At 41.1% G+C, this 26,842-nt stretch overlaps 1 protein-coding gene across 1 annotated transcript in view; it reads right to left on the bottom strand.

Annotated features, from left to right (window-relative positions):
* SMAD3 (SMAD family member 3) overlaps nucleotides 1-26,078 on the bottom strand; it is a 79,549-nt gene extending 53,471 nt beyond the window's left edge. Inside the window, exon 1 of the mRNA XM_030015347.2 lies at nucleotides 25,488-26,078. Within this exon, the coding sequence (XP_029871207.1) occupies nucleotides 25,488-25,693 (206 nt within the window). The 5' untranslated portion in view covers nucleotides 25,694-26,078. The remainder of the gene's footprint in view (nucleotides 1-25,487) is intronic.
* Between the last annotated feature and the right edge of the window lie 764 nt (nucleotides 26,079-26,842).

The raw sequence follows: 26,842 nt of genomic DNA, 5'->3' as shown, positions 1-26,842 counted from the left end.
CTTAAAGATGTCACATAACATAAATGCAGCTCTGTTTAACTTTGCAATTTCTGAAGCAGTGAAACCCTAGGCTTGCTCTCTCCCCCCCCCCTCCTTTTTTTGATATGCCAAATCCATGACCAACACAAGAAACTTCTTTTGCTCCGCTGTGACTAACATTTATCATTTGTATATAAAGTAGCCATTATTCAACCAAATGCGAATTCAGCAAGTGCTTTTAAAAATCACCCACCCCCTAGCAAGAACCGCAAACCAAACAGCCGCCCACACCCCGGCTGGAGCATGCCTCTGCATTCCTGAGCGCTGAATAACAGGAGTCTCTTTGAGTCCATGCTGCGCTTTCTTACTGCTCCTCAAAGCCTTAAGAGAGACCTTCCTCTATTGCAGAATCAATACTGGAATGGCAGCTTGTGTCACACCTCACATATTCAGTTTAACTCCTTTTTAAGTGTAGCTTAAAAACAAGATGCTTCTTTTTCTTACTGACTTCTTTTTCTTACTTAAAAAAAAAAAAAAGAAAAAAACAGTGTCAGTTTAAAAAAAAAAAAAAAAGAAGAAATGAGGTATAAAAGAACAAGTCCCTCAGCTGTGTCCTAGCTCTGTCTCAGAATCACTGAAAAGTAAGAAGAGGTCTGAGATGCAACTCCTGGGTGATTCTGTTCCAAAATGATGCTAAGATGATGCCACACGCATCCTCACTGATACAGGCATGAAAACCAAACGTGAAACCAGTCAAAGAGCGATAGACCTACCCGGAACTCATTTCTTCACTCAGGAGGAAAAAGGCCTGTTATTCTAGAGGGTGTGCAAACCCTAGGACAGGCTGGCTTTGGGCTGCCATACCAGGAGAAACCTCAGTCTGCTGTGCCAGGCTTGGGTCCCCAGCTTGTGCAGGAGGGAACAGGACCTGCCCTCCAGGTCCACAGCAGGTTTTCTTGCAGTACTGATCCCATTTCTCACTGCTTTGCCCATCTACCCCAGTGAGGCCTCCTTGTGCTGCTGGATATAATATGGCTCTAGGGAATGGGGGCAGCACATGCAGCTGCTCTGGGCTAGAACTGGAGAAATATCCTGAGGAAGGAATAGCTGTCTCTGGCTGGAGAGCATGGAAGGCTCACACAGCCTCCAGCAGCTGCAGAAGCAGTTCTGGACAGTGGAACCACAGAAAGCAAAGGCCCCCCCAGGAACCAGTCCCCTCAGAGTAAAACCTGAAATATTTCCAAGCGATGAAATCAGGCCACAAGTAAATTCTCAACAATATGCAGATAAATTGCTTTAGTTTAAAACCACTTCTTTACCTAACATGAAGCTCAGAGTCAGTTCTCAACTTCCATTTGCTCCATTGAGCTGCAAGCCAGCTAAGCAACAGTTGAACCAGTGACATGGAACAGGGATGGTAACAAAAGCCTCACCTCGGTGTCTCTAAATATTAATATTCTGCACAATGCTTACCCTTCACACTTCCCAGGGTTGAAGAGGGAGCACCTGGTAGAGAAGTTCTGCACCACACAACAGTAATTCCCAGATTGGTCACCTATCTGGCAACAGCTGGATTTGAAGATCTTTAACAGGAAGCCAGATACCTCTCTTGAACTTAAGTCCTGTATTTTCCTTTTTTTCAGCGTTAACGTAACATTTCCATGCTATGGAACAGTCATGGAGTAAAGCATCACCATCCAAACACTGCTGTACCACAAGCTGCATGTCTATTTATTTATTAGGCTAGGGAAAGAGTCCAATGCTTTGGGTTTGCTGCTCTACTCACTTCACTCACGTTATGCCTTACCTTGATTGGATTTTTGTAATTCTTTGAGGCAAAAAAAAAAAGCCAACAAATCAAATACTAAAGACAGATTTAAAAATGAGATTGTCATTTTGAGTAATTGAGTAAAACTGAGTAAGAAATGAGTAATTTTTTTTGTTGTAGAAGGGAGTCAATCATCCTATACCATGTGCTGTATCAAGGCACAGAGACTTTATTTTCTTTTGCTGCTAGCTTTGCCAGGATCTTTACGGGAAGGACTGGAAACTCCTATGATGCATCACACACCAGCTATGATCCAAGGCAGGTACCCAAGTTGGTGAGCCAATATGATAATCCTGTATTGCTAAAACCATTGTTTCCCTGAAAAACCTTGAATCACATTCAGTACTCTGTTGGCCAAGGAAACCGGATGTTACTTTCTGCAAAACCTGTCGTCACCACCACTCCCAAGTCAACGAGAAATTGCTCGAGAGAAACAAAGATTCCCCCAGGATCTTCCGATGGGAATGTTTGGCCTACTCTCCTACCTCCCCTCACCTTTGTGTGCCTGAATGTGAACAGTCCAGGAAATAAGGACAAATATTTAAAAATTTAAAAATAAAAATATTTGCTACTGTAAAGCCTAGGAATTTTTGCCCATAAAGAATTAGAGGCCAGGTTTCAAAGCAACAAGCTATTCTGGGGGGGGAAAAACAAACAAGCAGAAAAAAGTTTCATTGTGTAACGGGACAGCAGTAAAAACTCTTGATGGGTTACCTTAATGAAATGATTCCAAGTGAGTTCTGTTCTCCCTTTATTGATTGACTTAGTATCTAGCACTTATCCTCATATAATGGTATCAACACAATCAATAGCTCTCCAAGTAATGTCAGCTGCTAGCTAATTTACACTTCCATAGTTGCCATCTGCTATTCAACCCATTGTAACACAAGCCATGAGCCTAGGATCTTTAACTAGCATGGTCAAAACAAAACTATTGAAAGACAGAAATTTTATCCATATTCCCAACGTGTAAGGGAATACATCTAATCCCATTATGGTTTCATCACTCTTAGTTTTTCAAGTTTTGTTCACACAGCCAAGAAATGGTGTTACAGTATCTGTTTATCTAAATTCAGCTATCAGCCCTGCATTTCAGAGAGAAATGAAAGATACTAATTGATATCTTAGGTAAATTAATTAAGACCTGAGAATTCCAAATAAAAAAAACCCTAAATAATCCTCATCTGCATGATCTCCTGAATGCTCCCAGTCATTTTCAATGTACATTTTATCAAGCCTTACGGAAGAAAAAGATGCCTAGCCTACATTAAAAGCGAGTGTCACTCAGGAGGATTTCTTGATTCTTTTTTAACAGAGTATTCAGAACATTATTTTTAAATGTATGCTGCTGGTCTGCTATTAGAAATTTTTTTTTAAATCTGCATATTATTTCCCTTTGAAATCACTGCTGGTAAAACACATGGCCATGAAAAACTATGATAGAAATATGCAGAACTAACTAAATGCTTTTATCTAACAGTTCAAGCACCTAGTAGGTGTGCAGTGATGGAATTTACTCCTTCAGAACTGCTTCACAAAACCATGCAGTTACTGCAGCACAGGATGCAAATTCCAGATTTGATCAGAAAAGCAGCAAAGAGATCAAAAACTCAACAAACTGGATGACAAATGTTCAACTGTATGAGCTGCTACAAACAGAATCAGCATGATAATGCTGAACTCTGTAGCCAGGATTATACCCATGATGGAAACAATGGGACATATGGGCACAAGTAATATTCCTCTTTCTTTAAAACTGTCTATTGTTTAAGAACAAAGCAAACCACATCCAAATACATCTGGCATCAACATCTAATGTTTTGCAAGCTGATCCTTCTTTCAAAAACCAAAAAACCTGTACATCTGAGTATCCCATAAATTTTGCTACAGAACATGATGAGTCTGGACATTTTCTCGAGGAGGAGGTTAACACACACATTGTGCTGCCCACCCTGGGCTGCTCAACCAAGAGCCAACTGGCTTGATCCTCACCGCCCTCCTTCCCTTTCATGCGGTGGAGGGCAAACTTTCTCTAGGAAAGATGGTGGCTGGAAATGGCCTATTGCTACCACAAAGGCAATTCATCCAGTTTGCATCCTATCCCCTGCTTAGATCTGAAGAGTGTCTGGGAAAGAGGGCAGCTGGGAGCTGGCTGCATATTGTCCTGGAATGCAATGGCAGGCTGCTTTTAAACCACATCTTTTCCCTGCGGGGAACAGGCTGCCGACAGGAAACGGGCTCATCTGCTGTACACAGAATTAATAGTAAGGAATATGCTCCCACAAAGCACTGGAGCTATCACAAGCTACTGCATGCGCACACCCAGGAAATTCAGAGCTTCAGGAAACACTTGAGCGTTTGTCCATGTATTATATACCCTGGATGTGCTCTCATTTCTGTCTGAGGGACCCTGAACAGAAACAAGACAATCCCAAAATTTCCCCAGATAAATGAAAGATGACTAAATGCACATCCCGCCACAGGTTTACCTAGGAACGGGCCTTAAAAGTACCCCCACCGCTGAGAGAAAAAACAGGGCCTACTTAGGGCCCAGTTAGCAGAAGTTGGGAATCAATTTCCATTTGTATGGGCTATTTTGAGCAGAAACAAGCCAAAAGGTATGCAAGCAATCTCCTTTCTTCTCAGTCTGCATTTGAATGCTTGGTTCCCAGGGTGCAACTCTTGTCCAAGTATTGACTCTAGCTGAAGAAATGAAGTGGAAATTAATCACGTTGCCATTTTAAACAGCTTTCCTCCAGCTAACATGTTTCCAGGTTTCCCCAGGCCCATCAGCATTTTCTTCATCCAAACAAAAAAAAAAAAAAAGTTTTCAGGCAGAGCTTGAAGATTTTCTTACATTTCTTCATGCTTTCTAGACCTACTGAAGCCTGGCCAAAGCTACAGGTTGTGGTAGGTCCAGAAAGTCCAGATACGTTCATTGCACGTGCACAAACTGCAAACCTGTACAGCAAGTCTGACACTTTGAAGAAGCATCTCAGCTACCACACATTTTGTAGAGTCAATTCACACTGCGAGACCATCCGGGCAGCCCAATACAATGGGTCTAACACCTTTCCAAAACCGCAAACTTACTCTGTGTGTCTAATACTACAGATGCACACATGTTCCTCTCCAAGAAATCCTGAACAGAAATAGAGCAGTCTTAAGCTTTGCCTACAGACTTTGCACCACAACAATTAACAATGCAGTTCTACGCTGGAAACTGTCCACACAATAAAAAAAAAAAAAGGAAAAAAAAAAGAGATTCTAGTATTAATCACCTTTTGACAATTTCCACCACGAGAGTTTATAATCCTGTCTACTTTAATTCCCCAAAAGTGTCAAAGTTCATTCTGCACTACAATAAAACCAAGAATGAAGCAAAGAAAAAAATTCTACAAAATGGTAATCATTCTCATCACACAGCTCAGTAGTAAGAGCCCTTTTTCTCTAACCAAACTGATAACACTGGAGAGGGACTCTTTAGCTATTGCAAAAGCTAAAGAAATAACAGGCACAGGAAGCTTCTTTTGGACCTCAAAACCGCTCAGGTGAATGCTAAATTACTCATCCTTTTTGCTCACAGCCAAACATGCCGCCCCCGCCCCGGGTCTCTAAGCTTTGCAAGACCATCAGCCTATCAATCAGTCAAAATGCATCTTCCTGATTATTCCCTGGAATTGCAGTTTTTTCAGGTGCAGGAAGCTCTGGGCACCAGTCTCAATTCAGCACCATTCTGGTCACTTAATGCTCAACTGGTCTTCAGCAACTTTGGATTCCTAGGCCACCTGAAGATCAGTTTGCCATCACAAGTCCCAGTTTGGGCAAGTATTTAAATACATCTTTCAGTCTTACTGCAATGAGCACTACACAGCCCTTGCAAAGTAGCTGACTGCCAAAAGAGAGGCAGATGTCTTCTGCTGGTTTAAACCACATGGGGTGAATGAATATTCCTTGCATCTCCTTAGAGCGTGTGCTCCTGACTGAGACTACAAACTAGTTTGCTTTGCTAAGCACTTGTAAAGCATATTTCAAATAATTATAATCCTGAGGTCTTCTCTAACATTACCACAATGTATATTTATTAAGTTAAAAGCACGCACACAGCTACCAAACAGTTATTTAACATTCATTACAACTTGTCCAAGCAAGCCTTGTATGCTGTGTAATCATATTCTTCTCCTCAGGGCAGAAATGCTAAGTGTAGCTTGAAACAACAAGATACTGTTTTGTCCTGAGTTTACCCATAAAAGAAATACTTGAAGTATTGTTAATATATTCCCACACCCCTCTTGAAACTGTAAAAATCGTACTAGCATCTTAAATAAAAACAAATATAAATTGGAAAGAATATAGGAGATCCTAAATTTCCATTTTTCATAAGATTATGGAAATCACACTCAAATCTAAACTTTGACTTGGCTCATTGGTGCTTGTAAGCAGAGCATGTGAGTTTGTTCATGACCTGGCATTGTTCTACTCCAACACAGGTGATGTATACACTGGATTATTATTTTTTTTAAATGAAACCTTTTCAGACACCTTCCTGGACAATTTGCCCACTTTCCCACAATAGCCCATACTATTCAAAACTATTTCTAAGCAGAATCAGAAGTACTAAAAATAATCACAGGACTTCTCCAGGTGGAAAGAATCAATCCTCTTGAGTCAGATGTCAGGTCCGTGGCAAGCTGCCTCCCCTCCCACTGCCTCTACAAAGGAATTTCTGAAGTTTTGTTTCCACAGAATCAGAAGTGTCAGGTCATGGGGACAACCATGTTCCAACATGCTCTCTTCCATCCCTCTCAAATCATGAGGCAAACTACAGACTTCAACGCAGACTAAGTCAGCAATATAGTATGCTGCTTAAGTGCCTTTACCCTCTTGAAGCCAGCAGACCCAAAAGCTGTGCTTCTGGGGACAACTGCTCTTCAGAAAGCTCCTCTGAAGGACTGAACAAGCTACAAGGGCACAGAAAACAAAACATAAAAAAAACCCATCATGGGACAAAATTTAACATCATCTGAGGGGTGGGGGACTTCTAGAGGCAGGTACAGGGTAAATTTTATCTCCAGTGAAAAAAATTAGAAGACCACAGCAGAATCAAAAACCACCACAACTCAGGGCAATTTAGTTTTAAGGTCTTCTCAAATATAGTTTCGTTCCATTATTAAGAGGAGAAATTTGGTTGATAAAAGGTAGTTTTCTAGACATAATATGTTTAGACTTTTGTAAGGCAATTGGCTGCATACAGCTTGGTAAAAATATACCCACAAAAACTACTTAGGGCAAAAGAAAATGTCTTAAAAAAAAAAAACACGAGAATTTCAATCCATTGTTTTTATTAAGACAATGACCAAGTGACGACTGAAACACAGCAGTGTAAGAGCATGTTTATTGGAGGGGAAAAAGTGAATACTGAACGACTCTTCAGTCTAGCCAAGAGAGGTACAATGAAGCAATGCTGTGAGCTGACACCAGGCCAACTGAAGCTGAAATACTTTTTTTTTTTTTTTTTTTTTAATGTGAGGAGACTATTAGCCATTGGAAAAAAACGGAGAACATAGTGGAATCTCTGTCTCGGTATCTTTAAATGAAGACAGAATGCATTTCTAGAAGACACGCTTGTACAGGTTACTAATGTCAATACACAGGTCAAAACTCTACCCACAAGCCTGATTTAAAAGTGCACAATTTACAGGATATTAGACTGGGTAATCTTGTTGCCATAAAGATAAAAAGACACTCTGAGAACTACAGTAAAATCTGCACAAGCAAGCAGCAGACTCACTCAGAGACAGACAGAAATGGGATTATGCCTTTTAATGGCAATCTACTATTAGACTAAATAAGAGGTGTAACATGAAGCTGCATCCTTATTCAGTCCCAGGACGCTTCCTTTTGTTTTACATTTGCTTGCCAGTAGAGATGTGATTTCTAGAAACAAGGAGTTAAACTAATTATCTGATGTTCCATTTTCTTTAAAAACCCAAAGAATAATACTAAATATATATTTAGTAAGCAGACTGCAGTCACTGCAAGCTGAAAAATCACTTTACAAGCAATCCTCTCCAAAATGCTTTTGGAGTCCAAAGTAGCAGCAACACCACCGTTAAACAGATCTCCTATGAAAAGTAAAAAATAAAATTAAAGAAATATTACTGCAGGCAAAGCAGCTCCCTCAGAAACACATGCATCTGACAACACCTCAGGCAATACCATTGCCATGCACGAGCAGCTGCAGATTTTTAGGAAGGGCATTGTATGGTTAGAGTTAGATGTACGATTAGTTCCACTGACTTATATGAGACTCAATCTGGCAAGACTCTTCAGAACGTGTCTGACTTCAAGCGCATGTGCATTTGGTGGGACTGCTATTACTCATCCTAAATGTTCACGGGGCAAAAGGGCTTCGTGAAGCTCCACATGGACACAGGGCTGATCATGGGATGCTCACTGCAGGACTGACATCATGGAAATCTTAATTTAAAGCAAGCAGTTCTTAAAGGAGGGGAAGGTGGTTAAAAAACAAAAAAACAACAGTGTGCACAAACCCAAACAAAATTTCAGTGTTCACACTCAGAGATAAATCTTCTCCACTTACACCCCTCCCCCGTATAAAAAATAAAGACAAAAATAAACCACGAAGGGAAGGAAGGAAAAACCTCACAAATTTTAATGTCTGTTTTAGGGCTACTGCAGCAACTGCTTTATTTTGCTTTTATCTGCTTTTGTGGTGTTTCCTAGCTCTTGACTGTAAAAGCAAAGTACTCTATATACAAACAGCAAAGGATTTTATACAGCAGGCAGAGTCCTTTGTTACTAATGGAAATTAGAGACAGGTGTTGATTGCAGAATGGACAGTAATTGCTATGCACAGGGAACCTGGGAAGCAGAAATACTAGAGTCCCTGAGACCTTATTACAAAGATAGCTATAAGCTTCTTCCCCCAGGCAGTTACTAGACCAGCCCGTGAGAAAATAAGTTCTGGTGATGACTATGGTTCACACACATATTGTAATAAACACTTCCAGATTTCATGTCTCGCAGCATACTACTACTGTTATTCATTATATGCTAAGAGATGACAGAAAGCAAAGTATAATAAACAAAAGAATAGAAAACTCCACAGCTCCCGCCCCAGAAACCTTAGACTGGTTTTGCATAGTGACCCTCCAGGGTGCAAGTCAAGGCTGTTTTTCCCCTCTTCCTTTCCAACAGAATAAATGAACAAGTTGAACAGCTTGTGATATTTGCATGACTGGGGAGAGATCATCTGAACAGTCTGAACAGACAAAGTCTAAATAGTCTGCAAGTAGTAAAAAACGGTGACAGAGTCCTCTGAAGACCCTCACCTTGCTGATTATTGCACTGGAAGTTACTACAAGTATTATGAAATGAATCAGTAATGACAAGCAAACCCTGTAATTTCCACAGTAGGCTTTTTCTACTTATTTTCAGCTTAGAGATAATCCCACTTTTATTAGGTGCTGATCCATCACTTTAAGTATTGCTAGTGCACTGCAGAGGAAGAGACCAAATGCCAGAAAATGAGAGGTTTTAGCAGAAATAATCACATGAAGGGCTTCAAGTAAAGCAAAAAGATGAGGAAAGTAATGCTACACTGATTAGAGATGCATATGAACACCACCATCTGATGGTAACAATATGTTAAAATTATATAAGATTCTTCTGATGTAACTTAAAGGAAAAAGATTTTAAGAAGCATTTTTTCATCCACTACACTCCAGGCACAATTCCTGTCATTGACATTTAAACGTCCATGTTCTAAAATACTGTCATCTCTGACAAAATGCACAGTGGTGAGCTAGCTAATTTTCAATTAAGAAAAGAGTCCCATAAAGTTATAACACTTCACATACGCATTACCCGAGATATCTGGGTAGCAGATTATTGCACATGGGAAGATTAGGCAATTGCCAGGTAACGTTGCCTCTTGTACAATTAGCTTATCTGTGTGCTAACAAACGTTCAAACTGCAGAGTGCCAGACTAGGTTAAGAAGATGGAGGAGTATTTCAACGGCTGCTCATTTCCTTGTTGCACAAGGGTCACACGGCTACTCACGTTCCACACGAAGAACAGTTCAGCAACGCCCAGACAGTTTTGCACCCACGTTTTGCTTTGTTGTAACACCTTGCTCCAGCATGCAAAATGCTTTCAACCCTCATGAAAAGTGCTAAACTAAGGATATCTCAAGAGCTCAAGCTCTTCATTAGAGGACGTGACCACTAACAGGCTCCTTACCTTACACAATGAGACATCATTTAGTCTTTTCTTTGAAGGGGACATCAAAAGGCATAAGGGAGTCTGCATCTTCAGTGCTAGTCACTTCAGAGGCACCTTGTAAGGACAGTTACCAAATGGCCAACTATAATGGTTTTGCATGTGGTTAGATGCTTGTTCACTGAGGAATCATGACATACCTATTTGCTAGTAAAGCCACAAACTTGTATTGAACAGACCCTGTTAGCAATCGTGACAAGAAACTACCAGTCACTGGCGTAGGATGTGAGAAAACAAAACACTTCATCATAGTCACATTCTTCAAAGTCAAGCGGTTCACCCAGTGAGTAATATTCCTGCAGTGGTTTGTAGGTAACAAGAACTATGCTTGTAGAAGTGGAAACCATAAATAAAATTATGTTACTGATGTATCATTATCATAATATGTAGAGATACGACAGCATAAAAGTGCATGGAAATGAGATAATTTGGAGTTATCATTTCTGTTAAAATTAACTTGGCTTCCAAACAATGTTAATGACACACAGAAGCACAGCCTGAGATGTCTACTCTGTCCAAATCCACTCTGCCATTTATTGGCATATTAAGAAAATATTTGGGGTTAAAGTACAAGACAAAAAATTATTGACAAATAAAAGTGGAGGCTATTGCTATCTCAACTTCCACCAACATAATGCCACTTGCTACAACAAGCTGGCTTGGATGCATCTGCCAGCCAACAGCATGCATTCACAGTGGCTTTCAACTTCTTCAGCCTGTGGAAAAGTTATTTAAAATTTCCCAAAAGACTGCATGAGCAGTCTCATCCATGTAGACCACTGCACAACACACACAAACATAGTTTCCTTAGTCACCTCTTCTTCAGTCCCTGAAAACTACTGCAGCAGATATAAACATATGCAAATTTTTAACACTTGACTGACTTACTCCTCCTCCAGTCTTTTATGCCAGGAGATAACACCAGAAAACAAAACTGGAGAAAGGTTATCCTATGAGCAAGCCTGTACACTGCATTCCCAAAGGACTGCCAACTTCAGATTAAGCAGCAGACCTCAGTCCCCAAGATAGCTACAAAACAAACTACGCGTATCAGTTTTTGTGAACCAAGAGACATGTTTGTCTCCCGTTTATTCTAGAGACATGTTTATTCTAAAGAGACTAAGTACCTTTGAGTTACAACCTCACTTGCTGTAAAAAAAAAAACCAAAAAAACAAAAAAACAACAAAAAAAAAAAAACCCTGCAAGCTAGCATTGGATCTAACTCAACATGAGGTGCAATTTTTAACCGACAGGAATAAGTTACTGAATCACTGTTAGAGAAGCTATGGCCCTGTGTTTTGAAATAACCCTTGTCTTCTAAAAATAATTCTTCAGTGATTTAATTTATAGCAATACATTATATACGCTGTCACACTAGACCAACTTTCGGCCAGCTTTTTGACAACACTCAACCCTCAAATGAACCTAGAAAAATATTCTTCATAGCTCCAAGTAGCACAGTGACTGCAAACCAAAATTAAGGATGAAATATGATATGATTTGTAAAATCAAGACGTGATTCTAAAGCAAAAGTGCGACAAAGTCTTTTACGCTTCCGCAGTTACTCTCTCACAGTGATGTAAATTCAGAGCTGCTCTGCACGTGCAAAAATGACAGCCCTGAAGTTGCACAGGTGAAAAAATATGTGACTTACTGAACAAATAACAAAAATCAAGCCCACTCAGGCTTCAAAAACAAGAACACCTATGCCTGGATTGTTTTACACGTTGTCATACTAAGTAATGCCTTTTGCTTTCATAACAAAGAACATTTTTGTTCATTTTCTTGCCTTCCAAATAAGCATCTTTCCCCACTGTTTAAGGTTCTCAGACACAGCACAAGAAGAAAAATAATATTTAAACAAAAAACCCCCACCCCAACCCCTAAAGAAACAAACAAAGCAAAACACACACATACAGGAGAATGCAAGTCACAAAGGCACGAATTAGCAAAGAGTCTGTGGTCAGCTGCATCTCACGAAACAGTTTGAGCATGGCCACACAGCATCACAGCTTCTTCACCAGGAGGGATGGAGGAATTTCACATCCATATGCACTAACTACTCCATCCCTGTGGAATTCCCTCTCCCTGCTTTTAGGTCCTTGAAGCAGCTAAAATCTCTGATCGGCATTAGAGCTGACTGGGAAACCATTATCCCATTATTTCATTTATGTAGGCACACGTACATACTAAACAAGGGCTATTCATATTTTGTTCAAATGTTAATAGACCATTAACTTTTTTTTAAATGAAGTTACAATACTTTCTTTTTTTTCCCCTCCATAGAATGGTTAATTAAAATACCAGTTTCTACTTGAACCTAATTGTACTGGACACAAGTTTTTATTTATTTATATACACATATTTAAAAAATAATATATGTACACACATATAAAAAAATATAAAATGCACAGAGAATTGTCCTAAAACTTCTAATGGCCTCTCCTCAGTCCTAAACTTCCTACTTTTCCTCTTTTCTACCGATGCATGTAATCAATGGCTTCAAGTACAAGTGGAATTTTAATCAACTATCAGATAAATTGGAAACATATAAACTTTGAACATAACCACTCAAAAGCCAAATTAATAACAGACTATTAGTGCTCATTAGCTCTACCTCCCACCTTTCCTCTTTCTTTTTCTTCTGGAATAGCTGGCCTGCCAGTACAGCAGAAACTCTGAAATACCATCCTAAAAATAGAAAGCAAGAAAACAAAAAAAAAAAAAAGAGGGGGAGAATGGGAACTGAGAGAATAAGCAGAGTGAGAAGCTCTGTAATATAAAACTGTCTCCAGCTTCAAAGTCATCAGCCAATCATAATCCAATAAATGCCTTTTTTTTTTTTTTTCTAAAATCAGAACACTCAAATGTCTATATTTATTCCTGTTTAGAAGCAGCTATCTCAACGGGGCTTTCAAACCAGTAGAGCCTGGCATGCAAAGCAGTGACTTACAAAACTCAATTTCAAGCCATAATTTCCAAGGCCTTCACTTGCTTATATGGGTTCATTTGTGTCTGGCACACCAATATTTTACAGCACAGACACCATTAGCAAGAAACGGTGAACTAAAGGGAGGAAACTGAGGAGATGTTTACATGAAACTACTCTTTTAACCCAGAACACTATTTAAGGGTTCTCCCTTCATGACTGTACACCATTCCATGTACCTAAATGGCTATACAGTTCTTTAGCTATCCTAAGACACATATTCTCCAAGTGCAATCATCAGGACCTGCAATACTTACAGATAGCTTTTAATTAAAGCTTGTTCTTCTGGCCCTCCAACATATCAATAAGAATTGCTAGGTACACTTAAGGTACTGAAAAATCCAGACAATAGGGAGCTGTACCCATCTTAAGTCTGGAAAATATGCATGCATAATGAAATACCATCTCTGGAGTATTCAAGGAGGTGTATCCTCAGCACTTTCATAGTTTCTTTGTGTGTAGGTCGCCCAGAGAAGTTGTGAATGCCCCATCATTGGAGGGGTGTTCAAAGTCAGGTTGGATGGAGCTTTGAGTAACCTGATCTAGTGAAAGATGTCCCTGACCATGGCAGGCAGCTGGACTAGATGATCTTAGAAGGTCCCTCCCAACCCAAACCATTCCATGATTCTGTGATTCTAAAATGTTAGACCCCTTCCTGTATTTAACTGAAAACTAGTTTTATTAATATAATTATCAATGCTACATTACAAATATGTTATAAATTATTGGTATAATGAAGAAAGAGCAGCTTTTAAACTGACTCCAGTTTTCCATCCATAGCATGGGCAGACGCACTCTCAAGAGTGATGTCACTTCTATCTTGTATATGGAACACTGTAGCAGGCCTTAGGATGTCTGCACCCTAAATGTTGCTTTGCCTCTGCCCCCCATGAACATCAAGTAATTAAACCAAGTTCTCAGGACTTCACTCTCCCCATCAGCAAAAGGGGGTAAAAATTCTACTGCTATAAAGGACTTTAAGATCTATAGTATAAAATAAGAAGGCACAAATGCTCCCCTTTCAACAGGGCATGGCCCCTTCAACAGGTTGTAGAATGACCATAATGAAAAGGTCTTTAAAAGGACTCGATGAATATTGCATAGCAAAGATTTTCTTTATTTTTAAATGGGAGTAGCTGACAGCATCTGAGATTAATTGTTGTCCTTCACAGAAAGTAACCACTTAAAACACACAAGGACTAATCTAGAGGTTGTTTTGCTCTTAAGAAATCTAAGTAACCATGATATCAAGCATTATTTATTGATCCTTAATTTTAGCAAAGAGATATGCTAAATACACTGTTTCCCACAGCAAGAATTCAAATTCAACTTGCTTCCATACCTTTGAAAAGAGCATTTATTTCAAACTTGTAAATGATTTAAAAGGGAAAGCTTAATTAAAAATGTTGTTTCCAGACAGATGGGCAGCTATTAGTTTTCAGTCACCTCTTTTGGAACAATTCACCAGAATTCTTCAGATGCAAAGGAGTTTTAAAGCAAACAGATGTGATTGCCAAAATGTTCCATAAAAGACACAACTATAGGTAAAGAAATGTTTCATTTTTCCAGCTTGTGTTGCTGTGGGTCATGGTTGTAAAAGCCCACTAGCAACAGCACAATCGCTTGACAGACATTCATTTATTTCATTTAACATTTTGTATTTGGATGGCATTAAATTCACATATGGTTATATAATATTACTTAAATGAAAACATGAGGCTACATGTATAGTGTTTCCCCTGGACTTGTGCTAACAGACTTCAAACTTAAGCTCAGTAGCAGAACACTGTGGTATGATGTGTATCAACCAGTCAAAATATTCCATGTGTACAGGAGGCACCAGCATAGAGATGAATAGATAAATATTATGCAAACCCAGTTAAGGTTTACCACTAAACATTTATGGAATTCTAACATTCTCACTGACATAACACCTACATAGTTTCAAAGAAAGTTTCCAACAAAAATTAAAACTGCTTTCTTAGTATGAATGAGACGAACAGCCACAGAAAGCTCTTTAGAGTGTCAAGGTATTGGGTTTTGCAACAGAGTCTACCTCTTGAGATTTTAAGAGCTTTTCACAACTGTTACTATATTCTCTGACATCCTTGTGAGGCAAGTACTGTATTTGCCAGGTAGTTAAGAGCAAGGTACAAGCAGGTTCAATATTTTGCTCAATGTTACATAGTGGTATGGAACAAAACCTTATGTTTTCAGTCTTCCCCAACCACAATGTACATTCATTATGCAGTAATCCACAACTGAAAACCTATCTTAATTCAGTTATGACTGGGAAAAACAAATATGCAACTGCAACTCTATACATGAACTTTCAGCCTATAGCTCTACCAAACAAGCAAAACCAGATTTGGGAAAAAGCTTCAATGATCAGCTGTCTACCAACACAGAAGTTATTTATGGCATCTAATTCAGAGCAAAGCTCAAAACAGTTTGCAGACTGCCAGCAGACTTTTACTGGTGACAGAAATCAGCTATAAAGGAGTATTAGCTCTGATGATCAGACAGTGATTATCTACATCTTTTTAAAAATTTACATTTAGTTATTTTGTAAAGCTTGTTTCTAATGCAGTGGTTTCAAATCAGCTGGTTTCCACTTTCCACCATTCTAACTGTAATCTTCTGCAAAACCTCCACTGGCCATTAAAAAAAAAAAAAAAAAAAAGGCCACAAAATTTTGGAGAGAAAACAATAACATTAAACAGGCCAATAACATAGCTTTGACTTATGGTGAAGCATACATTCAGTAAGTCAGATAAATTTAGGCCCAAGAAGCAGATATGGAGAAAGATTAGCCAAATCATATCCAAGTTTCACCATTCCAAGCCTATGAAACTCTTAGAAAGTAATTAATCTGGGGTCTCCAAAGTTCACTGGAGTTTCTCTTGAAGGTTCCAGGCCAACATCAGTAACTATTCTAGACCTTTCCTCCAACAGGCTGCTGAACGTGGGGGAAGAAAGAAAGGATAGATGTTATTAGCAGACCTTGTGCTCTTCTGAGTTCAAGGCCTATAGTTGTGGGTGGGCTTTATCTAAGCCATGCAAGAGGAAACCCTACTCCTTCCTGTATTTGTATAGCTGTGTAGCAGGGGAGATGGGAAGGGGACTCGGGGAAAAGCACATTATAAGGGCTTCACCATTGGTATGCAAGCTGGTTAAAAATGGTTAAAAAAAAAAAAAAAAAAAAAGAAAAAGAAAAAAATCCCACAGTGAGAACAGCCAAATGCCACCTTCTGCACAGGCACAGGATAAGGAGCTATGTCAATGCCAAACCCACTGCCAGTGGTATCTCAGCTACAAAATTTGGAGCCAAGCCACACTAGTGCCCATCAGAAAACCCTCAATGAAACATGACCAAGAACTCCTCCAAAAATGAAATGCTTTGCAGAGAAGTATCATTTTCAACAAACTTCCAGCTAAATCCTGCCTGACTTCATGCCAGATTTCCAGCTCAGGGCTGACAAGTCCAGTCTTCGTAGGACTGGAGCCCTCAGGTCTTGCAGGCTCTGCTGGGCAGGCTTCAAGTTGTGCAAAGAAGAACCCACAGAAGTCTCAAAAGCCCTGAATTTAAAAGAGAAAACTGGATAATATTCAACCTACAAACACCCGTATCCTCTGTTTTCAGTTCACTGCTTTCTTGTGCTGGTCTGACTCTCCTTTCACTTGCATGTAAATCAGAAGTAAATTTACTGAAATCCATGTAATTACACAAATGCAAAAAGAGTGGGAAAAGACTCAGACTCCAGCTCCTTAACAGCCTTTCTTTTAGGCAAAGTGTGCTTTTTAAACACTGATATAATTTTTCAGATACTGTTACATGTGTGCTACAAATTAGCTATGCATCTGACTTAAGGGGAACAACAATTTGTTCAACAATTAAGAAGAAAAGGACCTTTCTGTACAGTTCCACATGTATGGAAACCACAGACTTTGTATCCCTATGAAAAAAACCACATCTGGTCTTTCATAGTATAACAAAATTAAAGGTGCTTGTAGTTGGGTCTTTGTCTTCCCATACAGCAACACTTAAAATCCAGTTGTGGAAGGAAAGGAAATTTGGGGGAAAAAGTGTTCTCTAGCTGTTAAGTAGATAAAGCAACAACAGTTGCATATTCAACACAAAAACAAAGAGGCATTCTCATGTTCCACAGATGCCTTCTACTAAGCCCAATATTTTTGTGAACTTTAACTGTTCTACATCTGTGAAGAGTAAGAGAATTTCTCTTTTCACGTTCAAGCAATGGGAACAGGAAGGACAACGTTATTCCTCTTTTGTTGTGAAAAAGGAGAGTCAGTATGCGCATCTATCATTCAACCATTGCTGGCTGCAACTTTACCACAAAGGAGGAAATTTCTGTTTTGACTTCCTTTTTTAAAAAGATTGTGTTATGATCAACGTCACCAATTCAAAGACAATCTCCGACCTTTCCTATAACACAATTTGTGAGCAAAAGTTTAATGAAATTTTCAGATTAGATAACTAGAAATTATAAAGTGAGCTAAGGATGGCCCACCTAATACCTTGACCCTGAGACTTTCCTTCCTGAGGACCCCGAAGCCTGGAGAAAGCAAGGGCTACAGGCAGATAGACTGACTCTCCTGACACCTTGTCCCCTGCAATCTTCTCTCTAGGATTCACACTCCTCACTTTTCATAAACTGATGCATATTTCCCTGGAGATCAAAAAGCAGATGCTCCTGTTCATGGGGTCGGGCACACAGCCCATCTGTGATGAGTATGCAGGTGCCCTAGGACAAGGTAGGCACACACAGACCCCAGTCACACGACTACCTGAAACATGCAACTTCTTTGCCCTGATAACCTCAGTGCTGAACAGCAAGTGAGCTGTAAAGGTATTTCTAGTGACAAAATTTATCAAGACCACCTATTCACCTTTCCTAGACTTACACAGGTTACATTTCTAACAGGTAGGTTTTACTGGATTTTTAAGCACGTTCTTTCATGAGGCTCACCAACAAGATTTATAATTTCATCATGTCTTTCACATCAACAGCAGCAGCTAATACTTTAAAAATGCAATCAACTTGACTCCTCGTGGAATAGCATGATTCTGAATACCAGCAAGTTGAAGAATCAAACTCACAAGGAACAGCTACCATTTTCTCCCCATGCTTCCCGTGTCCTTTCCCCGTGCTCCTATCCACTGACATCTGCTACTTCAGAAGTGCGGTCTTGAGGTAAGCAAGGTCGGTATCAGCAATCGTGGAGATTCTCCACTGTAGAGAAAGGAATGACGGTTCAATACCTGGAGCAATTGCTGGGGCACACAATCCCACAGATTTTCTGACCTACTCCTTTTGAATAGCCTAAAGTCTGTCTGCACCACGCTCAGCCGTGTAGGGCAGAGAAATCTACATTGTCACTAAATGATCAGATTTGGGTACCTGAAACAGTGTAGCTACAGCAGCTTAGGTTTAACAGGCTTCTTAGTTGACAACAAAGATTTTGTACTCTGGAGCTCACACAATTCCTAGGTGATACTCTAAAAAGCAGGGTGTTGTTATTTCTTACCTGGCTGAGCTCTTTTGAAGATAAGGGTTACCTTTTTTTTTTTTTTTTTTTTTTTTTAATAGGGCTCTTACTACTTTGCACAAGTAGTTTATTGCTGCTCACATTTGTGACCTACGCTTCTGAAGGATCAAGCCTTTAATACAGAAAGAGCGAGCTCTGGCTTTTTATTCTCTTTCTACAGAGCCACAGTACCAGTAGCAATCAAACTTTCCTGCTTGCCTATGGGCAAGTCCCACCATTCTGACAGTGATGGTAAAGAGATGCATGAGCAAATGAGGATCAGGTCTAAAAGGCTTCAAAACATCTTTAAAAGCAGTATTAACTGCAACAATTGACACATTATTGTCTCTTCAGTTACACAGAAAGTTGTGCTACCAGTGACAAGAGCCCAATTATTAACAACTTCCTTGTCTTTATGTTTGGACTCAAGTTGCATGTAAGGAAATGTAATTAGCAAACATTTGCTAAGCTTGGTAGAGTCAGCGTACTAGAACTGGAGTGTCTGGACAAGAACCTCTGCCCTGTCTTTATTCCCCTCGCTCCTGTCTGCTCTCTTCACTGCCAATCAACACAATCAGCTTTGGACTGGAAAAAGCTTTTTACACAGCACATCAAGACAGACAAGGACAAAAGTTAATTAGGACTATTCATAAGCCTTACTGGAAGAGAGTGCTGCATCCCATCCCTGAAAATTTAATTGCACTCAATAGAGAAAAGCTAGAAAAATTAATAATAATAAAAAAATTAAAAAACAGAAAAAGATAATTTGGGAGTAAAATCTGATTTCAATTTAATTCAAGCACTATTTGGCCCTATTTATTTCATAAAGTAGTTCATGCAGGATAATGGCATTACTGTGCATCTAACAGCATTAGAAGCTCCTAATAAATTAACAAGTGAAAATTAATGGCTGCTCAGTCCATTAAATCTTGTTAATTTTATTTTTGTTGCAATAATATAGCAATCACAAGTTTACATTATTAAACCAATATTTATTAGAAGAACTCATTTTAATTGGATCCCTGATGTGATAATCCTATACAGTGTGTATTTCTTGGTTTCATCAATTTATTGCATTTATTTCTCATTATATTTAAATGACTGCAATGTTCAGGGTCTTTTCCTAATACTATAAAAGTTAAGCAACCTTTTTAAACATTTTTTTTCCACAAAGATTCAACACTTAATACACAATATAATGAGAATCTTACAAGTCCTTGCAGAAGCTATTTTAAATATTTCAGTCTCTTCAAAACAGGGAGAAGACAAAAAGGCAGAGATATGACTATTTGAAAACATCTCAACAAATGGTAAAATACATTTTTTCCCCTTAGCTCGTCAATGTTCTATATAAACATTGCTGTGTTGCCTTTCAAGTCAAGAGGAGTTTTACCACTGGTTTTAATGCAAAATGTTAGCTGGTCTGCACATCTCAGAAAAAAAGATAAATATATATTGACAAAAAGTTTTTAATTGTGTTAGCTGCTGACAGAGAGATTACAAATTTGAGAAGACATCTTACTAAGGGCTGGGTCTGATGTGCTATTCCAGCAGCAACTACTTTGAGGGAAGGGGCTGCAATGCTGGACAAAGCTTTCTCCCCTGACCTCCCTCCTTGCACAGTCGCTCCCTAACTGGTTGTATCAACGTTATTGCTTTAGCTTAACAGTAGCATTTTGTTTTTTAAAATGGCATAGTGTGGACTAGAAGTCAACTACACACGCTATCATCCAAGCTAATATAAGAGGCAGTAACTCTGATGCAAGGGTGGGGAAAAGAAGTTGGAGGGGCTGTAGGGAACAGAAACCTCTGTGCCCGGAGTAGGGGGGTGACCTCTGGGGAGATGACAAGGAGGATGATGAGAAAGATACTGATGGACAAATGGGACTACGTGCAGAAAGTACACCTGACTAAAGGCCTGTGTACACTTACCGTATTTTCACCTTTAGACCTGATGTGTGAAGTCACACTAATGCCACAAAAGCTAGTTACAAACAGATTCGTAAAGCGCCGTCTACCCTGCAGCTATCACTGCCACAGCTAAACTAGCTCATGTGGGTACTGCTAGCAGCACAGTTGTGGCAGCACAAAGGTTAGGATAGGGCTGTAAAAACCTGCCCATAAAGCTAGGTCAGTACATAGGTTAGTGGACAGAGTTTTGTAGCAGTAAAATTACCGGCAACAGGGAGCTAACAAGTATGATGGCAGCTAGACTGTGTTTGCACACAGGGACTGTACTGTAATCATCTCCAGTGCACCACCGTTACGTCAATCTAAAGTGCAGACACCCTTAAACAAGTCTATGCAATATTAAAGCTCCTCACATACAGGGACAGGCCAAATTGAAAACAAGGCAGTTTAAAATTGGCATTTAAAAAAATATACAAATTTGTGTGTGGACACACAAAACTATGACTGGCCCTTTGCTTATTACTGAAACCAGATGGGCACCAATCTCAAAAGAACATACTTCACGGTCTTGCAGACAGCCTCTGCCACTTACTGTATTTACAGTTTTCATATTTTCCTGGTATCAAGGCAATCCTAAGAACATGGTCAATTCTTGTAAATATGGTGTGGTCAACTACCAACACAGGAGAAGGCATGCTCACACCCAAGACGTTCCTAAAATCACTTATGTATTATCCTGGGTTTTCCCCACTGAAATGCAAATCTTTTAAGGAATACCTTGTTCAGCTGCTTTTAAAAAGCAAATGTGCCATGTTTCCATTTCAGTTGGTACATTCTATCCTTATCAGATGAGTTCCACAAGAAATAACACCCACCTCTCTTCAAAACTATTTTCTAAATTAAAAAAAACACCACTTAAAAGAAGGTGTTCCTTACATACAAGAATCCTGACTCCCCTAAAACCACTAGTGATACAAAAACCCCAAACAAATACAGTAATAGGTTCAAAAGAAAAATATGCATATGAAAATATATTACAAAATGTCATGAGATTTATGTCTTAATATATGTAATACCACTAAAGCTCTTGAAACAAAGCATTTACTATCTCGTCCCATATCAGCAAGACTACATATATATACTGCACAGCTTTTAGAAATTACTAAGTGCTCATCACATGTTCCTGGCTTTTGCAGTTCCGACCTCTATATAGGTTAAGAGTTAAACACTCATCACAGTTCAGCCTAACACCCTTTATTTCCAGAGGCAAAATGCTGACGGTTTGTCAGGTGCACAGTATGGTCTCTCTTCAGGTCAGGTATAGTATTAGAAACTCATTGCTCTTCTCCCAAGCATGAAGTCTATGGGGTTCTGCAGGCATGTAGTAATGTCAGCTGTAGACTTTGCTGCCATCAGATTCCAGATTCCATGCTTACTGTATTCTTTGGTCTCAGAAGCAAACAGAGCCATCAAAAATTCAAAAAATCTGACAGCAGCTGGAGTAGACCTAAGCTTGCTCACTGGGCAAAGCAGAGAGGCTGCAAACTCAAACACCTGGCTGTGCTCAGGTATGTGCTAATGCACACTATCCTCAAGCTTGTCTTAAAAGTGATAAAAATCCCCCTCTTGAAAGCTGGGCTTTCAAGATCAATGCAACTACTACAAAGGATATATTTTAACAGACAAAAGAATGTGTGTTTTCAACTTAATCACCTGATACAGTATGAAAAAATGTCTTACTGCCATGCAGACCCAGACCCAGACAACTCACTAGGCAGCTCCTGACACCAAAGCCCACCAGCTTAGTGCATAGAGGTTTAAAGGCAGTTCCCTTCTGGAGAAGGACTGGCTTTGGCAGCAGAGCACCAGAAAAAGGAGGGACAAAGGTCCTCTAAATGAGCCATTCCAGCGAGCATCAGTAACTGGCGGCACAAGAAACAATTGGATGGTCTGAGACTGGTAGGTTTTTCAGCTGGAAACTAAGTCCTGCTCCAGCAGAAAAAACAAGAAGGAAAAATCCTGCCAGCAGAGCGTTACACTGAAATCCTTGAAGGTCTCTCCAGCCTTTGCTGTCTGCCACAGGTCCTTCCAACAGAAAATGTGGGGCCTGAGGTGTCTGTCACATCATCTTACAAATGGAGCACTTGTAAAGTAATACATGCTGAACAAATACACAAGCAAATAAACTATTCATTGTTCAATAATCCATCAGGAGACAGAATGTAGTATGTGTATTTCCAATTTCAAGTAGATAAAAATGACAGCAAGAATAGATTTGGTATTCTAATTCCTTAGCCCTACAACAAAAATTTTTTTTTTTTCTTATTCTTTCTTAAAACAATCCCACCTGATCACTACAGGAATTTGCTGCGTAGCCCTTATTCCCATGAGCAATGTTTCTGCAAAGCTCAAGCACTTTTACATCTGAAACTTGCTTCGTCTCATGGATACAATAGCTAATTTTGGACTTACCCTACTCCTGCTGGGCCAGAGTCATCACTGGCATAGCTCCACTGTAATTCAGTCTACTGATGCATTACAGACAATGCACAACATGATCTAATCTTTAATGATGGTTTTTCACCCCTTTTTCCCCCCCAACATACTTATTTGACTCAATAATAAAATGACATATGTGGAATTATCTAAAAAAAAAAAAAAAAAACAAACCACACAACAAACTAAAACCATACTAAAATTGTCTTGCAAACGCTAATTTCAAATGACACGATAATCAGATTCACAGATACATTAGGACAAACAGCACAGTCCAGAAAAGACACAGCTCTTAAAGTCACAAGGCCTGGTTATAGTTCCAGCTCTGACACTCACTTCTAGACAAGCTGTTTCAGATCTCCACACCATCCCCCAATCTCTGATATATAGATACTGACCTCTCAGTATGCTGGTGCAGAGGGTCCAGCACAGACTAACCTAACAGTGCTCATTTGAATCTCTGTAATATACATACTAAACAATAATACAAGTACATATGAAGTGTCATCTTTAAAAACTAGTGCCAAGGCATAAGGAGCTACCATTGAAATATGCTGACACTTCCCCCATACCAAGGTTTAAGATATGCAGGATCCAGGCTCTGTGTCATAAGTGAACATGAAATGTTTTAATTTCTGTAGAGATTTCCTTTAACAGAGCAAGGTCTAGGAGAAACAGACATTCACTTCTGCACAGTAGCAGCAGCCAGGACAGTCTCTGGAGGTGATAATATTTATGACTTGTGATATCTGCTCGTATTGTTACTGATTTTCAAGCTTTAAAAATATTTTTCTAAATTAAAGCATCGTACTCCAACTCATCTCTTTGCTACCTTTGAATCATAAAATATCAAAACCTTCCTCCCTTACCTAAACCACCTTGTTACTAGTAAAAGTACCACCAAGAGGCTTCACGCTCTGCTCCCCAACAGGTCAGCATCAGCTAGACACAATATCCAGGTCACATCAGCAGGGCTGCTCAAGTCATTTTCTTCTTTTGAAACGGTGTTTCAGGGAAGTGGTTTAAATAGGGTATTATCTATGCGGAAAGCACACTGCTTACCAAGAATTTAAAAATACATGTTTTAAGGCATTTGTATTGGGTGGTAGCTCTACAGGTTTTGATTTCTGCTTCAACTAGGCGAACCAGAGTAACTCTAACAGGCTGAGAGGTCTATTTGCTTTACTGGCCAAAATCTTAGCCAGTCATTCACAACCAAAAAGATAAGGAGACTTTACTTTTCCTTTAAAAAAACACTGCAGTTGTTGGGAGAAAATTTTAGGAGTTCCAAATATCCACATTTCTAAGCTACTTGCTTCACTTTTTCATGCAACAGATGCTGCTTTGTATTAGCTACTGCATATTAAATCATTCTGACAACCAAGAAAGCATACATTTGTTTGCGCGAGAGAGAAGCATGAATACACACACACACAGATATCTTCTCACGCAGAAGCATACAATTATGCAGCATTCAAATATTTGGGATGAACTTTGGCCTTTGTTTAAAAAAAAAAAAAGTACCCTCAAACAACAATCAGTAACAGAACCAGCAGTCATCTGGCTGAGCTCACAGAAATCAACAAATCTTCAGCAATAAAACACCACTTGTGACCAGCTATTTGCAAGTTACTTGGAAATTTTTTCTTAGATGGGATACTTATATACACATCCTTTATGATTTATAATGGTCGTATGGATCAATCTCAGAATGGAGGCTAAAAATACAATCTATGTTAATTCAAAAAATGGAAGAAAAAAAAATTATTCACCCTCACATGCTTTTTTTGCACTCCAAACAATCCCCTTCAGCTATGCCATTTGCATTCCCGATTTAAAAAGTAATTTGAAAACATATGCACAGCAGGGCTCTAAATCACCTCTTCAGAGTAATATCTGTCTAGCTAATATGGAAGAAACCAAGCAACCCAAACAAAACCATTTTCCTGATACATTAATCAAAAGAAAATCTTAATGTAACAGTACTAGAGAACACGCTGAAACTTTTGACAATGAGAGTACCCACAATAACTGTAATCCAGAGCACTTCCAACTTTTTTTTTTTTTTTTAATCTCGGTTGGAGACATATTTCCTCCCCTACATTCCCCTCTTGTTACTAGACAGTAAACCAGTTCTGTAGCCAGCTATTTATTTTTTTTTTTTAACTCTCTATAGAGCCAGGATAGAGCATGCAGGAGAGGACTAACACCGCACCGAAGTGCAGCGGGGCTGGAAAGCAAAACAAGCCCTCTACCAGGCTGTGCCGAGTCCCTCGGGAGAAAGCTGCTACCGAAGGGGCCTCCGAGCACCCCCGTGCCCGCCCCGGAGGGGGGGACCCGCGGCTGCCCCCACCCCGCCGGGGTAACCGAGCGGGGTGCCCCTTGTTTTGTGTGCTCCCCACCACCACCGCCGTGCACCCCCTCTACCTGGGGATGGTGATGCACTTGGTGTTGATGTTCTGCGTGGTGATCGCCTTCTCCAGCTCGTCCAGCTGCCCCGTCTTCTTCAGCTTCTTCACCAGGCTCTTCACCGCCTTCTCGCACCATTTCTCCTCCTGCCCGTTCTGCTCCCCTTTCTTCCAGCCCAGGAGCCGCTTGACGATGGGAGGAGTGAAAGGCAGGATGGAGGACATGCTGGCTCGCCCGGCAGGGCCGGCAGCGCCCCGCCGCTGGCTCCGCGCTCGCCCCGCCGCCCCCCGCGCCACGCCGCTCCGCGCAGGCCCCGCCGCGCCGCGGGCAGCACAAAGCCCGGGCCCCGGGCGGCGGTGGCCTGCCTTGGCCCGGCGCCGCGCCGCTCCGCTCGCCCGCCCCGCCGATGCCTCAGCGCCTCGGGCCCGCGGCACCAAACTTTGCCCGGAGTTCGCCGCCTCTCCCCGGCGGCGGCGGCGGCGGCGGCAGCTCCCTCCTCCCCCTCCTGCCCCGCTCTGTGTGCGCGGAGAGGCGCCCACTCCAGCTCATTCCCAGTCTGTCTCTCATGCAAATTGCCTGCTGGCCGCCCCGGCCCGGCTTCCACCCCCTCCTTCCCTCCCAAACACGCTCACTCACGCCGCCGAGGGAGGGCGGGGAGGCGGCCGGCCCGCCGGGAACTCCGCTCCCCCCCCCCCCCCACTGCCCCCGCCGCCGGCGGCAGCCCCCGCGCTCCCGGCAAAGGCCCCCGCTCCCCGGGCGGGACGGGGCTCTCCCTCTCTCAGCCCCGCTCCAGCGCGGCGTCCCCTCAGTGGCGTCGGGCACCCGCGGCCTTCCCGCCGCGAGCCCCCTCAGAGGGCAAGGCGGGAAGCTCCCCTCAGGGCCGCCGCGGCGGGAAGGAGCGTTCTCAGCCCGCGCCGGGAGACCCGCGGGGGGCTCTGCCCTCCCGAGCCGCGTCCCCTCGGCCTCCCCACAGCGCGGGGACCCACCGAGGCGGCGGCGCCCCGGAGGGAGGCCCGCGGTGCGGGTTCGTCTTTCTCGGGGCCGCCGGGCTCACGGGTAGGGTCAGCGGCGGCCGTAAAAGCCCGCAAGCCAGCTACGGAGCCGTGCCTGGGAGAAAGCCCACGGAGGGGGAGGCAGCAAAAATAAACACATGGCGACAAAGTCCCCCTCGGTGAGGGTCCTCGGGCAGGGTGGAATGGATGCAGCCCCCACCACGGCTGTTTCCTCTGTGGAAAGGTGCGTTTCCACACAGATAGCTGAACACAGCTTGGGTCAGTTGTGCTCAGACAATCAGCAGGTTTTGTTTCAACCCCTTTAATTTACTATTCCATTCCCTCATCTTTCTACCCCGAGCACCAGGTACCCGAATAATT

This window comes from Aquila chrysaetos, chromosome 5 (genome assembly GCF_900496995.4).
Source record: "Aquila chrysaetos chrysaetos chromosome 5, bAquChr1.4, whole genome shotgun sequence".
Classification (NCBI taxonomy): domain Eukaryota; kingdom Metazoa; phylum Chordata; class Aves; order Accipitriformes; family Accipitridae; genus Aquila; species Aquila chrysaetos.
The sequence above is the reverse complement of the archived record's forward strand: the minus strand, read 5'-3'. Positions and strand labels throughout refer to the sequence as shown.